This window comes from Somniosus microcephalus, chromosome 5 (genome assembly GCF_052327205.1).
Source record: "Somniosus microcephalus isolate GS21.2 chromosome 5, FLI_Smic_1.0, whole genome shotgun sequence".
Lineage (NCBI taxonomy): Eukaryota > Metazoa > Chordata > Chondrichthyes > Squaliformes > Somniosidae > Somniosus > Somniosus microcephalus.
The window spans coordinates 13,846,000-13,870,132 of NC_140991.1; the positions used below are offsets into that span (position 1 = coordinate 13,846,000).

The 24,133-nt window shown below is 45.9% G+C and overlaps 1 protein-coding gene across 5 annotated transcripts in view; it reads right to left on the bottom strand.

The window, feature by feature from the left end:
- LOC147116898 (uncharacterized) overlaps window positions 1-24,133 on the bottom strand; it is a 347,723-nt gene that overhangs the window by 191,247 nt on the left and 132,343 nt on the right. For all 5 annotated transcript variants that reach the window (XM_085987340.1, XM_085987341.1, XM_085987339.1 and 2 more), the window contains exons 11-18: window positions 19,873-19,986; window positions 13,315-13,338; window positions 13,150-13,191; window positions 12,983-13,027; window positions 12,825-12,854; window positions 12,671-12,694; window positions 11,437-11,475; window positions 4,320-4,697 (exon numbers count right to left, since the gene is read on the bottom strand). In XM_085987340.1, the coding sequence (XP_085843466.1) occupies window positions 4,320-4,697; window positions 11,437-11,475; window positions 12,671-12,694; window positions 12,825-12,854; window positions 12,983-13,027; window positions 13,150-13,191; window positions 13,315-13,338; window positions 19,873-19,986 (696 nt within the window). The remainder of the gene's footprint in view (window positions 1-4,319; window positions 4,698-11,436; window positions 11,476-12,670; window positions 12,695-12,824; window positions 12,855-12,982; window positions 13,028-13,149; window positions 13,192-13,314; window positions 13,339-19,872; window positions 19,987-24,133) is intronic.

Here is a 24,133-nt window from a genome sequence, read left to right on the forward strand (position 1 = left end):
CGCGCAGCTGAGCGCGCGCAAAGGCTTTGCGCCGCCGCTAAATCTTTACTGAAGTTGGGGAGAGGCGCAGATTGCGCTGCGCCCGGCCGCTAGCCGCCTAGCGACCCACATCTCCTCCTCCTAAGGCGCTAGCGGCTGGCGCAAACAACTGAATTTCTAGGCCTAAATGTTTAACTGGGGGAAGGCCAATTTCAGTGGGATGAGAACGGATGTGGCCCGGGTAAACTGGAATCAAAGAGGAAATAGTTCAGGTACAGTTGAGGTACATTAACACTCAGGGGAAAGGCAGGGCAACTAAAATCGGGGCTCACTGGATGATGAAAGAGATAGAGAATACAATGAAGCAGAGAAAGAAAGCGTATCACAAATATCAGGTTGCAAATACATCTGAGAATCAGGCTATATGTAGAAAGATCAGAGGAGAAGTGAGAAAGAAAATAAGAGGGGCAAAGAGAGGGTATGAGAATAGGTTAGCAGCCAACATAAAATGTAATCCAAAAGTCTTCTACAGGAATACAGATAGTAAAAGGGTACTAAGAGGAGAGGTGTGACTGATTAGGACCCAAAAGGAGACCTATGCATGGAGGCAGAGGGCATGGCTGAGGTACTAAAGAAGTATTTTGCATCGGTCTTCACCATGGAAGAGGATGCTGCCATAGATAGGAAAGGAGGAGGTAGTGGAGAAACTTGATAGGATAAAAATTGATAAAGAGGAGGTATTAGAAAGGCTGGCTGTACTTAAAGTAGTTAAATCACCAGGAGCAGATGGGATGCATCCTAGGATGCTGAGGGAATTGAGGGAGGAAATCGCGGAGGTACTGGCCATAATATTCCAATCCTCCTTAGATACAGGGGTGGTGGTGTCAGAGGACTTGAGAATTGCAAATGTTACACCCTTGTTCAAAAAAGGGTGTAAAGATAAACCCAGCAACTACAGGCCAGTCAGTTTGACCTCGGTAGTGGGGAAACTTTTAGAAACAGTAATCAGGGACAAAATTAACAGTCACTTGGACAAGTGTGGATTAATTAAGGAAAGCCAGCACAAATTTGTTAAAGGCAAATTGTGTTTAACTAACTTGATTGAGTTTTTTGATGAGGTAACAGAGAGGGTTGATGAGGGTAATGCAGTTGACGTGGTGTACATGGATTTCCAAAAAGCGTTCGACAAAGTGCCACATAATAGGCTCGCCAGCAAAGTTGAAGCTCATTGTATAAAAGGGACAGTGGCAGCCTGGATACGGAATTAGCTCAGTGACAGGAAACAGAGAGTCGTGGTGAACGGTTGTTTTTCAGACTGGAGGCAGGTACACAGTGGTGTTCCCCAGGGGTCGGTTCTCGGACCACTGCTTTTCTTGATATATATTAATGACTTGGATGTGGGTGTACATGGCACAATTTCAAAATTTGCAGATAACACAAAACTTGGAAGTATAGTGAACAGTGAGGAGGAGAGTGATGGACTTCAGGAAGACATAGACAGGCTGGTAAAATGGGCAGACATGTGGCAGATGAAATTTAACGCAGAAAAGTGCAAAGTGATACATTTTGGTAGAAAGAATGAGGAGAGGACATATAAACTAAATGGTACAATCCTGACGGGGGTGCATGAACAGAGACCTGGGGGTATATGTGCACAAATCATTGAAGGTGGCAGGGCAGGTTGAGAAAGCAGTTAAAGAGGCTTACGGGATCCTGGGCTTCATAAATAGAGGTATAGAGTACAAAAGCGTGGAAATTTTGATGAACCTTTATAAAACATTAGTTCGGCCCCAACTGGAGTAGTGTCCAATTCTGGGCATCACACTTTAGGAAGGATGTGAAGGCCTTAGAGAGGGTGCAGAAAAGACTTATGAGAATAATTCCAGGGATGAGGGACTTCAGTTACGTTGATAGACTGGAGAAGCTGGGGTTGTTCTCCTTGGAGCAGAGAAGTTTTGAAGAAGGGTTCGACCCGAAACGTCAACTCAAATTTCTCTCCACGGATGTTGCCTGACCTGCTGAGTTTTTCCAGCATTTTCTGTTGTTATTTCGGATTTCCAACATCTGCAGTATTTTGCTATCGTACAAGATTGAGAGGAGATTTGATGGAGGTGTTCAAAATCATGAGGGGTCTAGACAGAATAAATAGAGGGAAACTGTTCCCATGAGCAGAAGGATCAAGAAACAGAGGACACAGATTTAAGGTGATTGGAAAAAGAACCAAAGGCAACGTAAGAACATTTTTTTTACGTGGTTAAGATCTGGAATTCACTGCCTGAAAGGGTGGTGGAGGCAGTTTCAATCACAGCTTTCAAAAGGGAGTTGGATAAGTATCTGAAGGAAAGAAATTTGCAGGGCTACGGGGAAATGGCAGGGGAGTGGGACTAGCTGAAGTGCTCTTGCAGAGTGTTGACATGGGCTCGATGGGCCGAATGGCCTTCTTCTGTGCTGTAACCATTCTATGATTCTATAACGGCGATGTATTTCCAAGTCAGGATGGTGTGTGACTTGGAGGGGAACTTGGAGGTGGTGGTGTTCCCATGCACGTGCTGCCCCCGTCCTTCTAGGTGGTAGAGGTTGTGGATTTGGGAGATGCTATTGAAGAAGCCTTGGAGTCCGAACTTCAAACACTGAGACACATCAGGGAGGGGGAAAGTTACCTGGACTCTGTGTATCAGGAGGTAGTCACACCAATTTGATTAATTAATTCAGATGTAGTCCGTGGCCAGGGTCAGGATGGTGTGACTAGAAGTGAGGCAGGTACGGGGATCCAGCAGGTAGTGTTGGAGGAGCCGCAGCCCTTGCACTTGTCCAACAGGTTCGAGGCTCTTACTCCCTGTGAGGATGGGAACAGGGACTGCGGGGAGGATGAGCAACCTGGCCACAGCACCGTGGAGCGGGGGGCCATTCAAGTGGGGGGAGTTAAAAGAAATGTTGTAGTGGTAGGGGATAGTATCGTTAGGGGGATAGATAGAGTTCTCTGCAGCCGAGAGCGAGAGTCCCGAAGGCTGTGTTGCCAGGGTTAAGGACATCTCCTCTGGGCTGGAAAGAAGCTTGCAGTGGGAGGGGGTGGATCCAGTCTCACCACCATAAACATTGGCTTGTCTCTCCTTTTCAGATAATGAAAGATCAGTTGTGCATTTGTCATTTCTGGTATATTCTCTGGTACAATCCTTTCAACCATTCTTTGCCTCAACATACATAACCCCCCTTAAATCGTTACCATTTTCTTGCCAATTTTCTCCCTTCCACAAACCCCTCCTGAAGATGTAAGTACAGTTCCGCAACTTTTAGCCTCCATCTGGTACCTTGCCCCAGTGACCTTTATCCATTTGTGAATGTCCACAGTAAGTGCCAATAAGCTATTTAACTGTGTGTTAGGGGCAGCCGGGGAAACACAGCCAGGCCTGATCCTGTTCTTTCGACGTACAAATATCTACTTCCAACGGTGGTCTCCAGTTAGAGATCAGAAGTGTGAACCCTCGATTTTCTGCCCTGAATCCCAGCTCTTCCTGGCGCCATTGAGTCTGCAGCTGCTTTAATGGTTCTGAGGCCTATTGCAGGGCTCCTACTGTTGCCCTGGCCAGCCCAGCCAACAGAGCACAGGGCACGGATCAAACCTGGGGCCTTTTGGGGGAGAAATTGAGTATAGCCCCGTTTGGGGCACTAACCTCGCCAGGGCGCTGCGGTATTGCAGGCCTTCCTCCCCTTCTTAAAGGGGAGGGGCCTTGTGCAGCGCGATCTGGGCCCAGCTGGGCCCCCGAGGATTGGGAGTGCAGGCAAAAGAGCCCGGCACCGAAGAGAAGTGCCGGGTTCTTGGAGCGCAGCCGGCACTCCGCGGGGCGGGGGGGGGGGTTCAGGAGGCCGGGGACGGGAGCGCAGGCAGGTGCTGCCAGGCGGCCAGCAACAAAAATGGCCGCACCGCACCTCGCCTTTAATTTGCGTCTCCCCGGCCGCAGGTAGACTCCCCTAACCCCGTCGGACATAGCGTCCGGCAGTAAATCAGGGGGCGCTGCCGAATATCGCGGCCGGGGCGTCAGCGGGGCGCTGTGCACACTGATGACGTCATCAGCAGCGGCGCAGCGCTAACAGTTAGCGCCACCACTAACGTCCCGCGGAATTTAGCGGGAGGCGTGGGCAGTGCCGCGCCCGGGCGCTAGTTGGCTTGCGCCTCACTTAGCGCCCTCTTAAGGCGCTAACGGGTGGCGCAACCAACTGAATTTCTCCCCCATTAAGTCTGTACAGCTCAGCTATTCACTGCCATCAGCCAGAGACGAATTATTCCTATGCCAAAAAAGGGCTCAAATAACTCTAAGGACTTCTTAAATGTCATGACTTACCTGTTGCTGCTGCCTCTTGCTCTCTCATCATTTGCTGCCTTTTTGTTTCTTCTTCAAAACTCAATAGAAATCCTAGTATCCTCTCCAATTCTTTTTTCGCATTCCGGTGCTGCTCTTCCAAGCTTTTTAGCTGATCTGTCAGTTGCTGTCGCCGTTCTGGTGTCTTTTGCTGGCATTTTATTCCTTCCATCAGTCGCTGAATTTCCGTTTGTTCTTCAGCAAGCAGTACCTCGTATTGCATGCGCATGTCTTGCAGTTCAGCTATTTCTTTCTGCCTTGTTTGAAATTTCTCCGTCATTTTGTCTACTTGTTGACATAGATTTTGCACTTGCACTGGTGTTTGGAAAGGAGTATAATCGAAATTCAGGCGCTGTTTCGCTGTTAATAAAGAGACACGATGAGCAATAACATCAAAACTACATTGAAAGAAAATTTAAGTGCAAGTAAGTAGGGGATAGTATTATTAGGGGGATAGATAGAGTTCTCTGCAGCCGAGAGCAAGAGTCCCGAAGGCTGTGTTGCCTACCCGGTGCCAGGGTTAAGGGCATCTCCTCTGGGCTGGAAAGAAACTTGCAGTGGGAGGGGGTGGATCCAGTTGTCGTGGTCCATGTTGGTACAAACGACATAGATAGGACTAGGAAACCGGTTCTGTTAAAGGAGTATGAGCAGCTAGGTGTCAAATTAAACAACAGAACCTCAAGGGTAATAATCTCTGGATTATTACCTGAGCCACGAGTGAATTTGGCTAGGACAAATAAAATTAGAGAGTTAAATGCGTGGCTCAAAGACTGGTGTGGGAGAAATGGGTTTTGCTTCCTGGGACACTGGCACCAGTACTGGGGCAGGAGGGAGCTGTTCTGTTGGGACGGGCTTCACTTGGCCAGTGCTGGGACTAGAGTCCTGGCGGATCATATAACTAGGGCTGTAGAAAGGGCTTTAAACTAACTAGTTGGGGGGAGGTTCCTAGAGAGCAAATAATAAAAATGACAACAGAGAAGGCTATAGACTTAGGTAGCAGTGGGGAAATTAAAAACCAGAGCATGTCAGGAAGGGGCAGAAGGTATGGAGTAAAAGGTAAAGTAATAAAAAGGGCAAAAGCAGGAACTAAGTGTCACAAAACATATTTGAAAGTTCTCGATCTGAATGCACGTAGCATTCGTAACAAAATAGACGAGTTAATGGCACAAATAACTACATATGGGTATGATCTTGTGGCCATTACAGAAACATGGCTGCAAGGTGACAATGCCTGGGAATTAAACATACCAGGTTATTTAACGATCAGGAAGGACAGGCAGGAAGGAAGGGGAGGTGGGGTGGCTATGTTAATAAAGGAAGGAATCACTGTAATACAGAGAAATGATATTGGGTCAAAAGATCAGGATAATGAAACAGTTTGGGTGGAGGTAAGGAATAATAAGGGGAAAAAAACACTAGTGGGCGTAGTCTATAGGCCTCCGAACAGTTGCAACTCTGTTGGACGGAGTATCAATCAGGAAATAGTTGAGGCTTGTAATAAGGGAACATCTATAATTATGGGGGATTTTAACTATCATATTAATTGGACAAATCAAATTGGGCAGGGCTGCCTTGAGGATGAGTTCATTGAGTGTATTAGGGATGGGTTTCTTGAGCAGTATGTAACTGAACCGACCAGGGGGCAAGCAACCTTAGATCTGGTCCTGTGTAACGAGACAGGATTAATTAAAAATGTCCTAGTAAAGGATCCCCTTGGAATGAGTGACCATAACATGGTTGAATTCCATATTCAATTAGAGGGTGAGAAGGTTGGATCTCAAACAAGCGTGCTAAGCTTGAATAAAGGAGACTATGAAGGTATGAGAGCGGAATTGAATAGAGTGGATTGGGAAAATAGATTAAAGGGTAAGACGATACATGATCAGTGGTGTACATTTAAGGAGTTATTTTACAACTTCCAAAAAAAATATATTCCACTGAGAAGAAAAGGGTGTAAAAGAAAAGACAGCCACCCGTGGCTAAGTAAAGAAATTAAGGATAGTATTCGACTAAAAACAAGGGCATATAAGGTAGCCAAATCTAGTGGGAGGATAGAGGATTGGGAAAACTTTAAAAGACAGCAAAAAATAACAAAAAGATTGATTAAGAAAGGGAAGATAGATTATGAAAGTAAATTAGCAAAAAATATAAAAACAGATAGTAAGAGTTTTTATAGTTATATAAAAGGAAAAAGGGTGGCTAAAGTAAATGTTGGTCCCTTAGAGGATGAGACCAGGAAATTAATGGTGGGAAATATGGAGATGACAAAAACACTGAATGAATATTTTGTATCAGTCTTTACAGTAGAGGACACTAAGAATATCCCAACACTGGACAAACAGGGGGCTATAGGGGGGGAGGAGCTAATCACAATCAAAATCACTAAGGAAGTGGTACTCGGTAAAATAATGGGACTCAAGGTGGATAAATCACCTGGACCTGATGGCTTACATCCTAGGGTCTTGAGGGAAGTGGCGGTAGGGATTGTGGATGGATTGGTAATAATTTTCCAAAACTCCCTGGACTCAGCAAAGGTCCCGGCAGACTGGAAAACTGCTAATGTAACACCCTTATTTAAAAAGGGCAGTAGACAGAAGGCTGGAAACTATAGACTGGTTAGCCTAACATCTGTGGTAGGTAAAATTTTGGAGTCCATTATTAAGGAGACAGTAACAGGACATTTGGATAATCATAATTTAATAAGACAAAGTCAGCATGGTTTTATGAAGGGGAAGTCATGTTTGACAAATTTGCTGGAGTTCTTTGAGGAAGTAACATATAGGGTGGATAAAGGGGAACCAGTGGACGTAGTGTATTTAGACTTCCAAAAGGCATTTGACAAGGTGCCACACAAAAGATTATTGCTTAAGATAAAAAATCACGGGATTGGGGGTAATATTCTGGCATGGATAGAGGATTGGCTATCTAACAGAAGGCAGAGAGTTGGGATAAATGGTTCATTCTCAGATTGGCAATCAGTAACTAGTGGTGTTCCGCAGGGGTCAGTGCTGGGTCCCCAACTCTTTACAATCTATATTAACGATTTGGAGGAGGGGACCGAGTGTAACATATCAAAGTTTGCAGATGATACTAAGATGGGGGGGAAAGTAGTGAGTGAGGAGGACATAAAAAACCTTCAAGAGGACATAGACAGGCTAAGTAAGTGGGCAGAGATTTGGCAGATGGAATACAATACTGGAAAGTGTGAGGTTATGCACTTTGGCAGGAAAAATCATAGAGCAAGTTATTATCTTAATGGCAAGAAACTGGAAAGTACTGAAATACAAAGGGATCTGGGGGTCCTGGTGCACAAAACTCAAAAGGCTAGTATGCAGGTGCAGCAAGTGATTAAGAAGGCCAATGGAATGTTGGCTTTCATTGCTAGGGGGATAGAATATAAAAATAGGGAGGTATTGCTTCAGTTGTACAAGGTATTGGTGAGACCGCACCTGGAATACTGCGTACAGTTTTGGTGTCCATACTTAAGAAAGGACATACTTGCTCTCGAGTCAGTACAAAGAAGGTTCACTCGGTTAATCCCGGGGATGAGGGGATGGACATATGAGGAGAGGTTGAGTAGATTGGGACTCTACTCATTGGAGTTCAGAAGAATGAGAGGCGATCTTATTGAAACATATAAGATTGTGAAGGGGTTGGATCGGGTGGATGCAGGGAAGATGTTCCCGATGATGGGTGAAACTAGAACTAGGGGGCATAGTCTTAGAATAAGGGGCTGCTCTTTCAAAACTGAGATGAGGAGGAACTACTTCACTCAGAGGGTGGTAGGTCCATGGAATATGCTGCCCCAAAAAGCTGTAGAAGCTACATCATTACATAAATTTAAAACAGAAATAGACAGTTTCCTAGAAGTAAAGGGAATTAAGGGTTACGGGGAGCGGGCAGGAATTTGGACATGAGTCTAGGTTCGGATCAGTCATGGCCCTGTCGGTAGCGGAGCGGGCCCAGGGGCCGTGTAGCCTGATCCTGCTCCTATTTCGTGTGTCTAATTCTGTTAGATGCAGGAGATGGTTCTGTGATAGTGGATTGGCAGTTAGGATCAGATCAGCCATGATCTTATTGAATGGCGGAGCAGGCTCAAGGGGCCGATTGGCCTACTCCTGCTCCTATTTCTTATGTTGCCTCTTGTAGATGGTACACACTGCAGCTGCATTGCGCCAGTGGTGGAGGGAGTGAATGTTTAAGGTGGTGAATGGGGTGCCAATCAAGCAGACCACTTTATCCTTGATGGTGTCGAGCTTCGTGAGTTTTTTTGGAGCTGCACCCATCCAGGCAAGTGGAGAGTACTCCATCACACTCCTGACTTGTGCCTTGTAGGTGGTGGAAAGACTTTGGGGAATCAGGACGTGAGTCACTCGCCACAGAATACCCAGCCTCTGACCTGCTCTTATAGCCACAGTATTTATGTGGCTGGTCCAGTTAAGTTTCTGGACTATGGTGACTCCTCAGGATGTTGATGTGGGAAATTCAAAAATAGTAATGCCATTGAATATCACGGGGAGGTGGTGAGCTTGTTGGAGATGGTAATTGCCTGGCACTTGTGTGGCACGAATATTACTTGCCACTTATCAGCCCAATTGGATGTTGTCCATGTTTTGCTGCATGTGGCCATGGACTGCTTCATTATCTGAGGAATTATGACTGGGACTGAATACTGTGCAATCATTCATGAACATCGTCATGTCTGACCTTATGATGGAGGAAAGATCGTTGATGAAGCAGCTGAAGATGGTTGGGCCTAAGACATTGCCCTGAGAAACTCCTGCAGCAATGTCCTGGGGCTGATATGATTGGCCTCCAACAACCACAACCATCTTCCTTTTGTTAGGTATGACTCCAGCCAGTGTAGAGTACACAGGGTACAGTAGCATAGTGGTTATGTTACTGGATTAGTAATTCAGAGACCTGGACTAATGATCTGGGGACATGAATTCAAATCCCAGCATGACAGCTGGGGAATTTAAATTCGGTTAATAAATACATTTGGAGTAAAAAGCTACTATCAGTAAGATAACTACCAAATTGTTGTAAAAACCCACTCAGGAAAAATTTCTTCACCCAGAGAGTGGTGAATCTGTGGCATTCTCTACCACAGAAGGCAGTGGAGGCCAATTCATTAAATATATTCAACAAGGAGTTAGATATATTTCCAAGGGATATGGGGAGAAAACAGGGTACTGAATTTGGATGATCAGCCATGATCTCATTAAATGATGGAACAGGCTTGAGGGGCTGAGTGACCTACTCCTGCTCCTATCTTCTATGTTTCTATGGTTTACTAATGTCCTTTAGGGAAAGAAATTACCTGGTCTGGCCTATATGTGACTCCAGACCCACAGCAATGGGTCTTAATAGCCCTCTGAAATGGCCTAATATGCCACTCAGTTAAAGGCAACTAGGGATCCCAATAAAAAAAGTGCTGCCTTGATGTAAAGGGCAGTCACTCTCACCTCTGAAATTCAGCTCATTTGGTAAGGTCTGGAGCTGAGTGTTCCTGGTGGAACCCGAACTGGGCAGGTTATTGGTGATGATTGAGAGTAGACTGATTGGACTTGTCCTGCTTTTTGTGGACTGGACATACCTGGGCAATTTTCCAGTTTGTCAGATAGATACCAGTGTTGTAGCTGTATTGGAACAGCATGACTAGAGGCGTGTCTAGTTCTGGAGCACAAGTCTTCAGCACTACAGCCGGGATGTTGTCACGGCCCATAGCCTTTGCCGTATCCAGTGCGCTCAGCCGTTCACAGGGAGTGAATCTAATTGGCTGAAGACCGGCGACTGTGATAGTGGGGACCTCAGGAGGATGCTGAGATAGATCATCCACTCGGCACTTCTGGCTGAAGATGCTTCAGCTTTGTCTTTTGCACTTGCATGCTGGGCTCCGCCATCATTGACGATGGGGATGTTCATGGAGCATTCTCCTCCTGTTAGTAGTTTAATTGTCCACCGCCATTCATGATTGGCTGTGGCAGGACTGCAGAGCTTTGTTCTGATCCGTTGGTGGTAGGATCGCTTAGCTCTCTCTATAGCATGCTGCATCCACTGTTTAGCATGCACCTGGTCCTGTATTGTAGATTCACCAGGTTGGCATCTCATTTTTAGGTATGCCACGGTTGATCACCTGGTATGATGGTAATGGTAGAGTGAGGGATATGCCAGGCCATGAGGTTACAGATTGTGGTGGAATACAATTCTACTGCTGCTGATGGCCCACAGCATCTCATGGATGTCCAGTTTTGAGCTGATAGATCTGTTCTGAATCTATCTCATTTAGCACAGGGGTAATGTCACACAACACAATGGAGGGTGTCCTCAGTATGAAGACGAGACTTCGTATCCACTTCTACCAATCCTGTCATGGACAGATGCATCTGCGACAGGTAGTTTGGTGAGGATGAGGTTAAGTGGGTTCTTTCCTTGTTTTTGTTCTCTCAGGACTCGGCCAGCTTGGTCAGTAGTAGTGCTACCGAGCCACTTTTGGTGATGGACATTGAAGTCCCCCACCCAGAGTACATTTTATACCCTTGCTATCATCAGTACTTCTTCCAATTGGTGTTCAACATGGAGAAGTGCTGATTCATCAGCTGAGGGAGGGCGGTAGGTGGTAATCAGCAGGAGGTTTCCGTGCCCATGTTTGACCTGATGCCATGAGACTTCATGGAGTCCAGAGTCAATGTTGAGGGCCACACCTTCCAACAGTATACCATAGTGCTGCCACCTCTGGTGGGTCTGTCCTGCTGGGGGGACAGGACATACCCAGGGATGGTGATGGAGGAGTCTGAGATGTTGGCTGAAAGGTATGATTCTGTGAGTGTGACTATGTCAGGCTGTTTGTGTGCCTGACGCCTAATGTTCTAATGGTTGCTGACAGTGCACAAAACTTCAGCTGTAACTGAATGTTATGGGTTGCTGTAACAAGCTTCAGTCTCATACTTTACGGCATCAAACCAGCATGGAGCCATTTTGAGTAGAGTTTTGACACAGCAATGCCCTGTATTACAAGGGCACTGTTCAACTGAAACAGTTATAAAAACAGCTTTAATATACTCCAGTTCAATTCCTTGATCTTTTGAATACTTACGTTGTCTGAGGAATTCTTTTTCTTCATTTGCCAAACGTTCTGTTGACAGAAATATTAATCAGTCAATAACAAATAAAATATGCTGCGGAGAAGCGAAAAGATGCAATTCAATTTAATAAGTATCCAGAAAGTGCTCAGAGTTTATATCAAACCATTAGGTGACCCCTCAACAGAACAACTGTTTTGGAGCAGGAATGTCCTGTAACTGCTCTGTGCAATGGTCTGCATCATTCCCCTCTATCACTGCCCTGAGCAGTGCCTTGTACCCTTTCCTTGCACCACTACCCTGAGCACTCCTATGTACCACTGCTCCATTCCACTGCCCTGTGCTGAGCCCTGTATCACTTCCCCTTTCCACTGTCCTGTACTACTGTCATGTGCAGTGTCCTTTACCGCTGCTCCCATTCCATTGCCCCGTTAAGATCCCTTTACCACTGCCCATTCCACTGCACTGTGCAGTCCTATTACCACTGCCCCATTCCACTGCCCTGTGCAGTCCTATTACCACTGCCCCATTCCACTGGCCTTTTCAGTCACTTTACCACTGCCCAATTCTACTGCCCTGTGCAGTGCCCCTTACCACTGTCCTATTTCACTGCCCTGAACTTACTGCCCTGTGCCACGATGCGGTATCACTGCCACGTGTAGTACCCAGTACCACATCAAATGTACCAATGTATCAGTGCTTGTTTGAGGCTGTTGTCAAAAGAACATAGCTGATTACAAGATGATTTGACAGTGTAGATAGAATATTTCTAGTGATTCAGGGATCTAAAATGAGGTGACATAGAAATAAATTAATCATAAGAGATTTAGGACTGAGAGTAGGAGAATATGTTTTACACTGAGGCTATAGAATGCATTACCAGAGATAGTGAGTGAAGCAGCGACCATGTTAATATTTAAAAATAGGTTAGATAGGTGGTTGAAGGAAAGGGGTATAAAGGGACATGGGGACAGCATGGGCAAATAGGATTAAGACTACTGCTCATATGGGGAATAAACACCAACATGGACTGGTTGGGCCAAACGTCTTATTTCCGTGTTGTAATTTCCATGTAGTTCAATCTGTCATGTACATTGTCCTATACCACCACCCCATACACTACCTTGCACTACTCTCTGTGCAGTGCCTTGTACCACTGTCCTGCATCTGCATTCACTGCCCTGAACTACTGTCATGTGCAGTGGCCTGGAACTTTCAAATTACATCCTTCCTTATTCTAGAACTTGCCTTGTTCCTCTTGCATTTCCCTCACTGTTGATAAAGAATAAGAAATGCTCAGGTCATTTTTTGCACATCATCCATGACACCTAAATACTGGTTTTATTCATTAAAAAATGTTCACAACTATCAAATTTACATATTTCCTCATTCATGATCTTACTTCGTCTTTGCTCATGCTGGAGGAGCTTCACTGTTGACAGAAAATAAGAAATACGCAAATCAATCTTTGCACATCCTCATTGAAATCTAAATACTGATTTTAATTGAAAAAAGAATTCTTGAATATTAATTCACACATTTCCTCATTCTTGAACTTACCTCGTTCTACTTCTCGCCTATCTTCTTCCTCCTGGAGTCGCTTCACTGTTGATAGAAAGTAAGAAATAGTCAGAACAACCTTTGCACATCATCTATGACACCTAAATACTTGTTTTATTCATAAAATAGTTCACAACTATCAAATTTACACATTTCCTCATTCTTACATTGTAGAAATCTTTCCCTTTCTTCTTCCTGCTGTGACCTCGCTGTTGACAGAAAATAAGAAATACCCAAATGAATCTTTGCACATTCTCAATGAAATCTATATGCTGATTTGTAAAAAAAATTCTTGAATATTAATATACATATTTCCTCGCTCTTGAACTTACCACTCGCCTCTTGACTACTTCCCCCTGTTGACAGAAAATGGAAGCACTTAAGTAAAGCCTCTGTCTTCTTAAGAAGCACGTGTAAGATGTGCACTTCCTGTCCAAAAACCTTACTTCCCATTGTCAAGATTTTTGGTCACACTTTTGACAACATTTAACATTAAATTCCCCAATTCCAAGATTAAGAGTTGCATTAACAGTCCCCCTGCCACGGCTGGTGCTGTCCACTTTCCTCTCCAGTGTCCCAGTTACTGATCCCATGCAAGAGGCATATGGCAAGTTCCTCTAAATCTGCTCCAGCCCCTGCTTGCTGTACTTGACAAATGCTTGTACATTTGTGGATGAAACGTTTTTTCTACCCCTCTTGCCTCTAAGGTCCACTGCCCCCATATGTCTGAATCTTTGAATTTTGTTCCAGTGCCATTACCTCTGCCTGCCCTGGTGCCAAATTATTTCCATAGCCTCAGTGACTGTGTCAGCCTTGGCTCCATATCAGTACCTCTGAGTTTTTTTTAATCATTGGCTCTACCTGCACTCATCTTTCCATGGTAGGAATTTTAACTTCCCCCGCTCGTCAGAAACCAGGCAGATGAGCAGTTAAAACTGAATGGTGAAACGAGAAGTAATCACAACTGCCCCATCCTCCTCTTTCACCGATCTTCCCGCCAGCACTCCTGCCTGGTGCTATTCTCAACTACCTCCTTCCTGATCTGCTCATCCCTCTGGACTCTGCCAGTGAATCAACAATCAGTGCCCCTCTCTGCATCTTTCTCCAGAATGTCCATTCACTTGAAAACCAGGACCTCACTGTGGGTGATTGCATTGACTTCATGACCTTGATGGAAACTTGTTTCACAGGTTGTAACACCTTGCCCCTTACAGAAACCCCCCTGCCTGGCTATAGTATCCACCACCAGTTGCGCCCAAAATGCCATGGTTACAGTGTGGCCTTATCACTAAATCTCACCTTGGCCTCTCTCCCTACTCCTTTGGCACCTTCTCCTCCATTGAGCATCACCCCCTTGCCTCTCCTTGGATATGCTCGTTCTTTATCGTCCACCAAGCCTCACCCAGGTCCCACATCGAGATATCCTCACTCATTTCTGCCCTTAGACTCTACACTAATTTCAACATCGGTGATTTCAACCTCCATCTCACCTTTCCTCTCTCCTCTGAATTCACTGTCCTCCTGTCCTCCCTTAACCTCTTCCTCCATATAAACTCTCTTACCCATAGTCACGGCCACGCTTTCAGCCATGTCATCTCATGTGGCCTCAATTCCCATCATCGCAATCACAGACAAGGCTAATCACTTCTTTGTATCACTTATCACTTATATCCCTTCCTCCTTCCAACCTCAGTTCTTTCTGTGTTGCCACTGAAAAATTCTCTCCCCATAGTCACTTACAACTGCAATTTCAAACTCTCTACTGTCTACTCTTTGGCCTTCTGTTCGACACAATACTCTAGCATCACTCCCTTTGATGATATGTTATGTAAAACCAATGGTTAGGGATCTGCGTAATAGAATACACCGAGATAGAAACATAATTTATTTTTATTCATTCCTGGGATGCAGGCGTCACTGGCAAGGCCGACATTTATTGCCCATCCCTAGTTGCGGTGAGCTGCTGCAGTGGTGACTTTGTTGCAAAGGTTAACGTTAACTCTGTTTCTCTCTCTACAGGTGCTGCCTATTATTGATTTCTCTTTATATTGTAGTAATGTCAACCTTTAACTGTTGCCTGTTAAGCAAGGTTAAGCAAGGAAGTATAAGACAATTTAAAGTTAGTTTGGCAAAGAAAAACATCTGGGTATATGTTATCCAATTTCATTGGGGTTTCTATAGTGGCTGGTACCGTCAGACTTAGAATTAAATGTTTCACTTGGTAGAATAGCAATTATATGGAACAAGAGTGAAACTATCAATAAAATAACATAAGGGAGTTACTTGTTAGCTCAATGGAAAAAGAGCTTGCTAATTAAGGAAAACTAAAGTTACTGATAAGGCAGTTGATTATCCTTATATGGAGTTGTATTTTAACTTTTGTATAATCATGTAATGCAGAAAAGTGTGGATTGTCATGTAGAGGGGGCAAGAGAAATGTATAAAGGTGGCAAGTTGTAATGTGTATTTAGATTTGTAAAGGCCTAAGATACTGAGCTCAGACCTGTAACACATTTGAGTCCCCAACCAAACATCATCAGATGTGATTGTAAGGACTACATTTCAAGTGTAGGTTTAAGTACTATTGCATGTACTGCATGCTTAGTAAGTCTATGATACTTGACTATAATGTTTAAGAGCGACTTATTAACGGCTTAGATGATGGCATAGAAAGCCACAAATCCAAGTTTGCCGATGACACAGCGGCATTGTAGGCAGTGTAGATGAAAGCATAAAATTACAAAGGGATATCGATAGATTAAGTGAATGGGCAAAACTGTGGCAAATTAATTTCAATGTAGGCAAATGTGAGGTCAAATGTAAGAAGTCACACAACACCAGGTTATAGTCCAACAGCTTTATTTGAAATCACAAGCTTTCGGAGCGCTGCTCCTTCTTCAGGTGAAGTGGAGAAATGCATAAAGACACAGCTTATATAGTCAGAGAATCATGTCAGATGTTTACAGGTAACCTTTCCAACTGCCATTTATCACACCTCGGCAGAGAGATAATCACAGCAGTCAAAGGTGTGAATGGTGTCCAAACAGGTCAGTCAGGGAAACATTACATCAAATGTGAGGTCATCCACTTTGGACCTAAAAAGGATCGAACAAGGTACTTTCTAAATGGTGAAAAGCTAAAAACAGTGGAGGTCCAAAGAGCCTTGTGGGTCCAGGTACAAAGATCATTAAAATGTCATGAATAGGTATAGAAAAATAATCAAAAAGGCTAATGGAATGCTAGCCTTTATATCCAGAGGACTAGAGGGGGTAGAAGCTATGCTGCAGCTATACAAAGCCCTGCTTAGACCACACCTGGAGTACTGTGAGCAGTTCTGGGCACCTTTCTGCCCAGGCTCTATGTGATGAAATAATTAATGAGCAACACCAGTAACCTCAACCACACCTCCCCATTCACTAACAGTCCCACACTCCTTACCTTTCCTCTATCACTGACCATCGCATCGTTCTCCTTCAGACAACATAAAAATAAAACCCACCAGAAAATGCACATATCAATCCAAATTTATAAATTCAACCATGACATAATGGGCTGGATTTTGATTGAGGAGGTGTGTAGGAGGCGGGAGTACAACTTTCGGGGTTGTAGTCCTGCCTCTATCGAGTTGTGGCCAACCCACGCGATTTTGACTTGATTAACCTTGTTGAGCCCACCCAGCGAGCTCAGCAGGCCAATTAAGGGCCACCCGGCAACAGGTGACGTCACAGATTGATATTTCATCTGTCAAGACCTTTTGACAGATGAAATATCAGCGTTTGACAGCTGTTTGAAGCTGTCAAACACTGACAATCTGTACTCTGAGTTAATTCCTTCCTCTCAGGCTGATTTAGAGATCTCTCCAGAACAGAAAGCTGAATGCTGCAACTTTTGACAGCTCGCAGCCATTCTGCTTTCTGTGCCGGTGAGATGAGGGACTCCCGAGACCTGAAGGAAGGAAGGCTGTAAATGTAAGTAAATATAAGTAAAACTTCTTTAAACACTTTACACACACCAAACACACTTACCTCTGAACTCATGCACCCATCACTCACCTGAACACCGGACATCTCGAACCCTCCAAGCCCTTCAGCCCGACGGTCCGCCTCACTAACTTGGCGTGGTTTGGAGCCGTCGGGAATCCCAATAAAAATAGGGATTAGGCTAAAAACTGCCTTTTAACTACCTGTTAACAGGCAGTTAATTGGCACTAATCCCCTTCCCGCCTCGGGGACGCGGGTCCCAGCACAGGTCAGGTATCCGCCTCCTTTGAAACTGGCATGGAGGTGGGTTGGGGGCAGGATGGGTTCGTGCCCCCTGATTTTGAGATTTTAACCCCCCACACGCCTCCAATCCCACCTCCACGGCCCAATGAAAATCCTGCCCAATGCATACAAAAATAAATCACCCTTGTGCATTCCTTAGTGCCTGTCTTCTGTGTGACCTTGTCTCTCCTAGTGTTCCTAGGAGCTGCTACCCCAGTGGCTACAGCATGTGTGGTGGAAGGCTGCTGACCTCCAATTGAGGAGACTGCAGATGGCCTTGGAGGGCAACCTCAAGCAGTTCTGGGCCTCGAATGCCCGGCTTCAGACTGCACCATTTCGGCCTGGGCTGCAGCAGTGTGAGCTGGCTGGCTGACAGGCAACAGAAAGGGCACTAGCAGAGTGGCAAGGGTAGGAGCACAAATGCTGTCATCCTGAGAGAGGAAAGCAGGTTCGTGCTCCATGGAGCCAATGCCATTCTCCTGGGGCAGGACCTTGGCAATCCTACTGATCCGTTGTAGAGCAGATTGATGGACTGCTGTGATGCCCTGGAAGCCCCTTTGCACAGTGATATCCTGAGCTTGCAAGGCAACAGTCTGAGCTTCCACTCAGACCTGTGATGTGTAAGCTATTTGTGCTGCAATGGAAGCTGTGACATCGGCCATCAGACGCTGCATCATGGTGGGTTCCACAGGTGTGCTGATGGAGGTGACCACCCATTCCACGTTGGAAAGGATGAGGTCCATGGTCTGTGCAAAAGCCTGTGCCAAATTGGTGCTCGAGTCCTCCATGCTCCTTGACACTGAGCGCAGGCTTTCTGGCAGACTTTCCAGTGTATTAAGCATTTGGTTATTTACATCCATCAGCCTTCTTCTGTAGCCTGGCCCATCGAATCTTCATCTGAGTCCTCTGTAGTAGAACTAGTGTGTGACCTTGCCCTCCAACGAGCTGGCACCTGTACAATCCTTCCTGCCTGCCACCCTGCCACCAGCCCCCCCCCGCCCCACCACCACCTTGGCCCCTGAGCACCTGTGCCTGGTGTCTCACCATGTGCAGATCCCTCCTTTATCCTACCCTATAAAATCTGCGCAGTGTCAATATCCGAGCTGCTGGCTACGACTATAAGATCGAGTGACAGTGTCTCTTCATCTTCACTGTCTTCTTCCTCTTTCCCCACTGACTGGGAAGGTTCCATTTCTTGGGTATATGAAATAAAAAAGGGACAAGGGTTGGGTTGTGGTGAGGGTAGAGGAGAAAGTAAGAAGTGCATGCTTATACCATCTTCAGTTTATAAGCCAGAAGAGATTGAGGGATGAGGGAGAAGTGGGAGAAGAGATGGAGGATTAGTTATGCAGATACCCTCAGCATCGATTGCTTCAGCTCCGCCAGTGGACACAGCCTCAGCGATGCCTCTTCTCATGATGGCCAGCACTGTCTCCTCCGTGGGGGTTAAAACATGCTCTTGTACTCCTCCAGTTTTTTGTGGCTGCCTCCGGTTGTGTGGCCCCTTCTCCTGCAAGAAAGAGAGAAGTGTATCAGTGGGTGTCCTATGTTTGGGTGATGTGGCTGTCATGGTTGAATAGCTGCCAGTGTGTGCGAACTATGAGTTGTGGGTGCAAGGTTTGCAATAGTGCTAAGTGAGGGTAAGGTAAAGCATATGAATTGAAGGGTTGAGTCCTGATTGATAGAGATTGTTGGTAGGTGGGTGATGGGGGTGTAGTGAATTGAGCAGTGGATGAGGCTAGTGGTGCATTTGGTAGGGTATGCCATTTGAAGATGAACTCACTGACCTTGACAACTCATGTGAGATTGTTAAACTTCTTCCTGTACTGCATCCATGTTCTTGGAGCAACACTCCTGGCATTGACCTCCGCTACTTGTTCCCACTGCCTGAGAGGCCTCCATTCCCCCTGCGGATACAGGACATCTATTCCTCTTTCCACCTCTTCCACCAAGCCCTCCAGTGCAATGTGTGACTACCTTGGTGCACGCTCTCTCGCATGTTAAGCCATTGCTCAAAGTATCAGAGCACGGTTTCAGTTTTCAAATGACTCCCACCACTTCTTGCAGCCACAATACACGTCCCCTTTAATAGGTGCAGGCTGCCTTTAAGTAGCGCTAGCCACTCACGATATCGGGCCCCCTGCTGATACGTGCAAACAACAGTACGGGTAGCACTGGCTGTCCGTAGCAATCATGTAAAGTAGCAGGCAGCAGAATTTATTGTGCTGCCTGCAATGCATAAATGGGCACAGGTTAATCACGTACCGCAATCCCCACGCCCCTTTTCGGGGGTTAGCCAATTTCTCCCCAACTGTTTTTTTATTTAAGATTTTGATTGGTTTGAAAAGAAAGTTAAAAAGGTAAACAGGTTAGAGGTTCTTTCATAAATAATCAGTCAAGTATGCATTTAGTGTCTATGTTGAGTTCAACTTAATAAGACCATTGTATACCAAAATTAGCCAGTAACATGACTAGTCTATTAGTGTAGCAGGTTGGTAGCTATTTTGCAACAAAATAATATGGAGGGAAACAAAGAATTGGACAAGAATATCCAGTCATCTGATCCCAGACAAGCATTCTTTTCCCAGCAGCCATCTATGAGTTCTTTGCTGTAAGATTTTTACTCACCATATCTACAGGTTGCTGCACTATCACTGGGCATTAATTTGATGACAGGCCGTGGCAAATTTGGTTCATGGGAAACTCTTTTCTTCCATATTTTAACCATTGGGTTCTTATGAACTAAGAGAGAAGAAATAATTTGTTTAGTGTTTCCAGAGGCCATATCAGTACTATGGGGTCTCCAGGGTCACCCAATATTAAGCAAAAAGAAAGATATAGCTTCAATGTCTTATCTATGCAAATATCCTGGTACAACCATGGAGCATTCCCATAGCAGATGTATACATGACCTTACTTCTGCTTCAAAGCGCCATTAAATATCAGAGAACCTGTACGTGCAAGGGTGCACCCACCAGTGACCCCACCGGGCACTCCAGAGTGAGCAAGAGGTTTCCTAACCTGCATTTTTCAGACACCCATCGTACTGAGTGCATCTTAGATCGCACCATTACAGGGGAGCTGAAACAAGCGACACTAAAAAGCATATCCAAGATGCAGCTGCCACTGACACAGAATAGTAAAAAAAAAGTTTTGAGGCAAATTTTGGAGGTCCAGGTGGAATCCCAGGCCTGGGTCACCAGGTGGGCTCCACTTCCACGAGCCAGCAGGCCTGTCAGAATGCCTCCTCTCAGCTGGAATACCGGTAAAGTACTTCACTGGCGGCAAAGCGCTTTGGGACGTACTGAAGTCGTGAAAGGCGCTATATAAATGAAAGTCTTTCTTTCAGCCTACCAACAGATCCCAGGCTGGGGTCAATGATACTGGCCTGGGAGATCTTTCCCCAAGATACGCCAGGTCCCAGAGTGTTTCCCAAGCCTACCACAGCACTTGCATGCCAAAAAAACCATGGAAATTGAGGGCCTCACAGATGAAGAATGGAAATTTTGCATGGTATTGGAAATCAATTGGTGCCATTGGGGCCCTACTGTAATAAAGTCAAGAGGGCAAATTTTCCCATTACTCACAAATTTAGACTGAAGCAGTGCATTAGAAGTTGTCATTATAAAGAAAGGGTTAATCAGCCTGTCTTGAAGTCTGCTAATGTTATACAGTAATCATAAGTTAGGCTTGCTTTATTTTATATACATATATGCTCATTAAAGTTCAACTTATAAGGAGTTGTATTTGATCATGCAGAACACATGTGATTTGTCATGTAGAAGGGGTGAAAAAAAGGCATAAAAAGTGGATGTTAGAACAGCGAATTTGGAATTTGATTATGATCTGATCAACCTGTATACCAAGCTCGGAACTGTAACAAGTGTGAATTTTTTAAAATTCATTTATGGGATGTGGACGTCACTGGCAAGGCCAGCATTTATTGCCCATCCCTAATTGCCCTTGAGAAGGTGGTGGTGGTGAGCCGCCTTCTTGAACCACTGCAGTCCGAGTGGTGAAGGTACTCCCACAGTAGGGAGTGCCAGGACTTTGACCCAGCGACGATGAAGGATCAGCGATATACTTCTAAGTCAGGATGGTGTGTGACCTGGAGGGGAACTTGGAGGTGGTGGTGTTCACATGCGGCTGCTACCCTTGTCCTTCTAGGTGGAAGAGGTCGTGGGTTCGGGAGGTGCAGCCGAAGAAGCCTTGGCTAGTTGCTGCAGTGCATCGTGTAGATGGTACACACTGCAGCCACGGTACGCCAGTAGTGGAGACAGTGAATGTTTAAGGTGGTGGATGGGGTGCCAATCAAGCGGGCTGCTTTGTCCTGGATGGTGTCGAGCTTCTTGAGTGTTGTTGGAGCTGCACTCATCCAGGCAAGTGGAGAGTATTCCATCACACTCCTTACTTGTGCCTTGTAGATGGTGGAAAGGATTTGGGAAGTCAGGAGGTGAGACACTCGCTGTAGAATACCTAGCCTCTGACCTGCTGTTATTGCCACAGTAATTATGTGGCTGGTCTAGTTAAGTTTCTGGTCAATGGTGACCCCCCAGGAGGTTGATGGTAGGGGATTCAGTGATGGTAATGCCATTGAATGTCAAGGGGAGGTGGTTAGACTCTCGCTTGTTGGAGATAGTCATTGCCTGGCACTTCTGTGGTGCGAATGTTACCTGCCAGTTATCAGCCCAAGCCTGAACGTCGTCCAAGTTTTGTTGCATGCGGGCATGGACTGCTTCATTATCTGAGGAGTTGTGAATGGCGCTGAACACTGTGCAATCATCAGCGAACATCCCCATTTCTGACCTTATGTTGGAGGGAAGGTCATTGATGAAGCAGCTGAAGATGGTTGGGCCTAGGACACTGCCCTGAGGAACTCCTGCAGCGATGTCCTGGGACTGTGATGATTGACCTGCAACCACCACAACCATCTTCCTTTGTGCTAGGTATGACTCCAGCCAGTGGAGTGTTTTCCCCCCCGATTCCCATTGACTTCAGTTTTACTAGGACTCCTTGATGCCACACTCGGTCAAATGCTGCCTTGATGTCAAGGGCAGTCACACTCACCTCACCTCTGGAATTCAGCTCCTTTATCCATGTTTGGACCAAGGCTGTAATGAGGTCGGGAGCAGAGTGGTCTCGGCAGAACCTAAACTGGGCATCAGTCAGCAGGTTTTTGGTAAGAAAGTGCCGCTTGATAGCACTGTCGATGACACCTTTCATCACATTGCTGATGATTGAGAGTAAACTCATGGGGCGGTAGTTGGCCGGGTTGGATTTGTCCTGCTTTTTGTGGACAGGACAATCCTAGGCAGTTTTCCACATTGTCGGATAGATGCCAGTGTTGTAGCTGTACTGGAACAGCTTGGCTAGAGGCGCGGCTAGTTCTGGAGCACAAGTCTTCAGCACAATAGCCGGGATGTTGTCGGGGCCCATAGCCTTTGCTGTATCCAGTGCGCTCAGCCGTTCCTTGATATCACGTGGCGTGAATCGAATTGGCTAAAGACTGGCTTCTGTGATGGTGGGGACCTCAGGAGGAGGCTGATATGGATCATCCACTCGGCACTTCTGGCTGAAGTTGTTTGCAAACGCTTCAGCCTTGACTTTTGCACTCACGCGCTGGGCTCCACCATCATTGAGGATGGGGATATTCATGGAGCCTCCTCCTCCCATTAGTTGTTTAATGGTCCACCACATTTCACAATTGGATGTGGCAGGACTGCAGAGCTTTGATCTGATCCGTTAATTGTGGGATCGCTTAGCCCTGTCTATGGCATGCTGCTTCCACTTTTTAGCATGCATGTAGTCCTGTGTTGCAGCTTCCCCAGGTTGGCACCTCATTTTTAGGTATGCCTGGTGCTGCTCCTGGCATGCTCTTCTACATTCCTTATTGAACCAAGGTTGGCCCCCTGGTTTGGTGGTAATGGTAGTGTGAGGGATATGCCGGACCATGAGGTCACGGATTATGGTGGAATATAATTCTGCTGCTGCTGATGGCCCACAGCGCCTCCTGGATGTCCAGTTTTGAGCTGCTAGATCTGTTCTGAATCGATCCCATTTAGCACGGTGGTAGTGCCACACAACACGATGGAGGGTGTCCTCAGTGTGAAGACAGGACTTCGTCTCCACAATGACTGTGCGGTGGTCACTGTCAATACTGTCATGGACAGATGCATCTGCGACAGGTAGATTGGTGAGGACGAGGTCAAGTAGGTTTTTCCCTCGTGTTGGTTCTCTCACCACCTGTCGCAGGCGCAGACTGGCAGTTATGTCCTTCAGAACTCAGCCAGCTCGGTCAGTAGTGGTGTTACCGAGCCACTCTTGGTGATGGACATTGAAGTCCCCCACCCAGAGTACATTGTGTCCCCTTGCTACTCTCAGTGCTTTTTCCAAGTGGTGTTCAACATGGAGGGATACTGATTCATCAGCTGAGGGAGGGCGGTAGGTGGTAATCAGCAGGAGGTTTCCTTGACGATGCTTGACTTGAAGCCACGGGACTTCATGGGGTCCGGAGACAATGTTGAGGAGTCCCAGGGCCACTCCTTCCCGCCTGTATACCACTGTGCCGCCACCCCTGGTGGGTCTGTCCTGCCGGTGGCACAGGACATACTCAGGGATGGTGATGGAGGAGTTTGGGACATTGTCCTGCTAAAAACCCGCAAGGTTTTGCCATATGTGCTGCTGTTAGATGTATGATTAATTATTATTAATAATTATTATTGTATGCTTAATAAATCTGTGACATGTGACATTTAATTTTGTGAACCCTATTATTTTGATGAGTAAAGTATAAGTAAGAACACCCATCCTCTGGCAGCCATCATCGCCAGAACTTCATGTTCCTCTGATTAGCATGGGTGGGGACATTGCTCAAGTGTGGGCTGAGGCA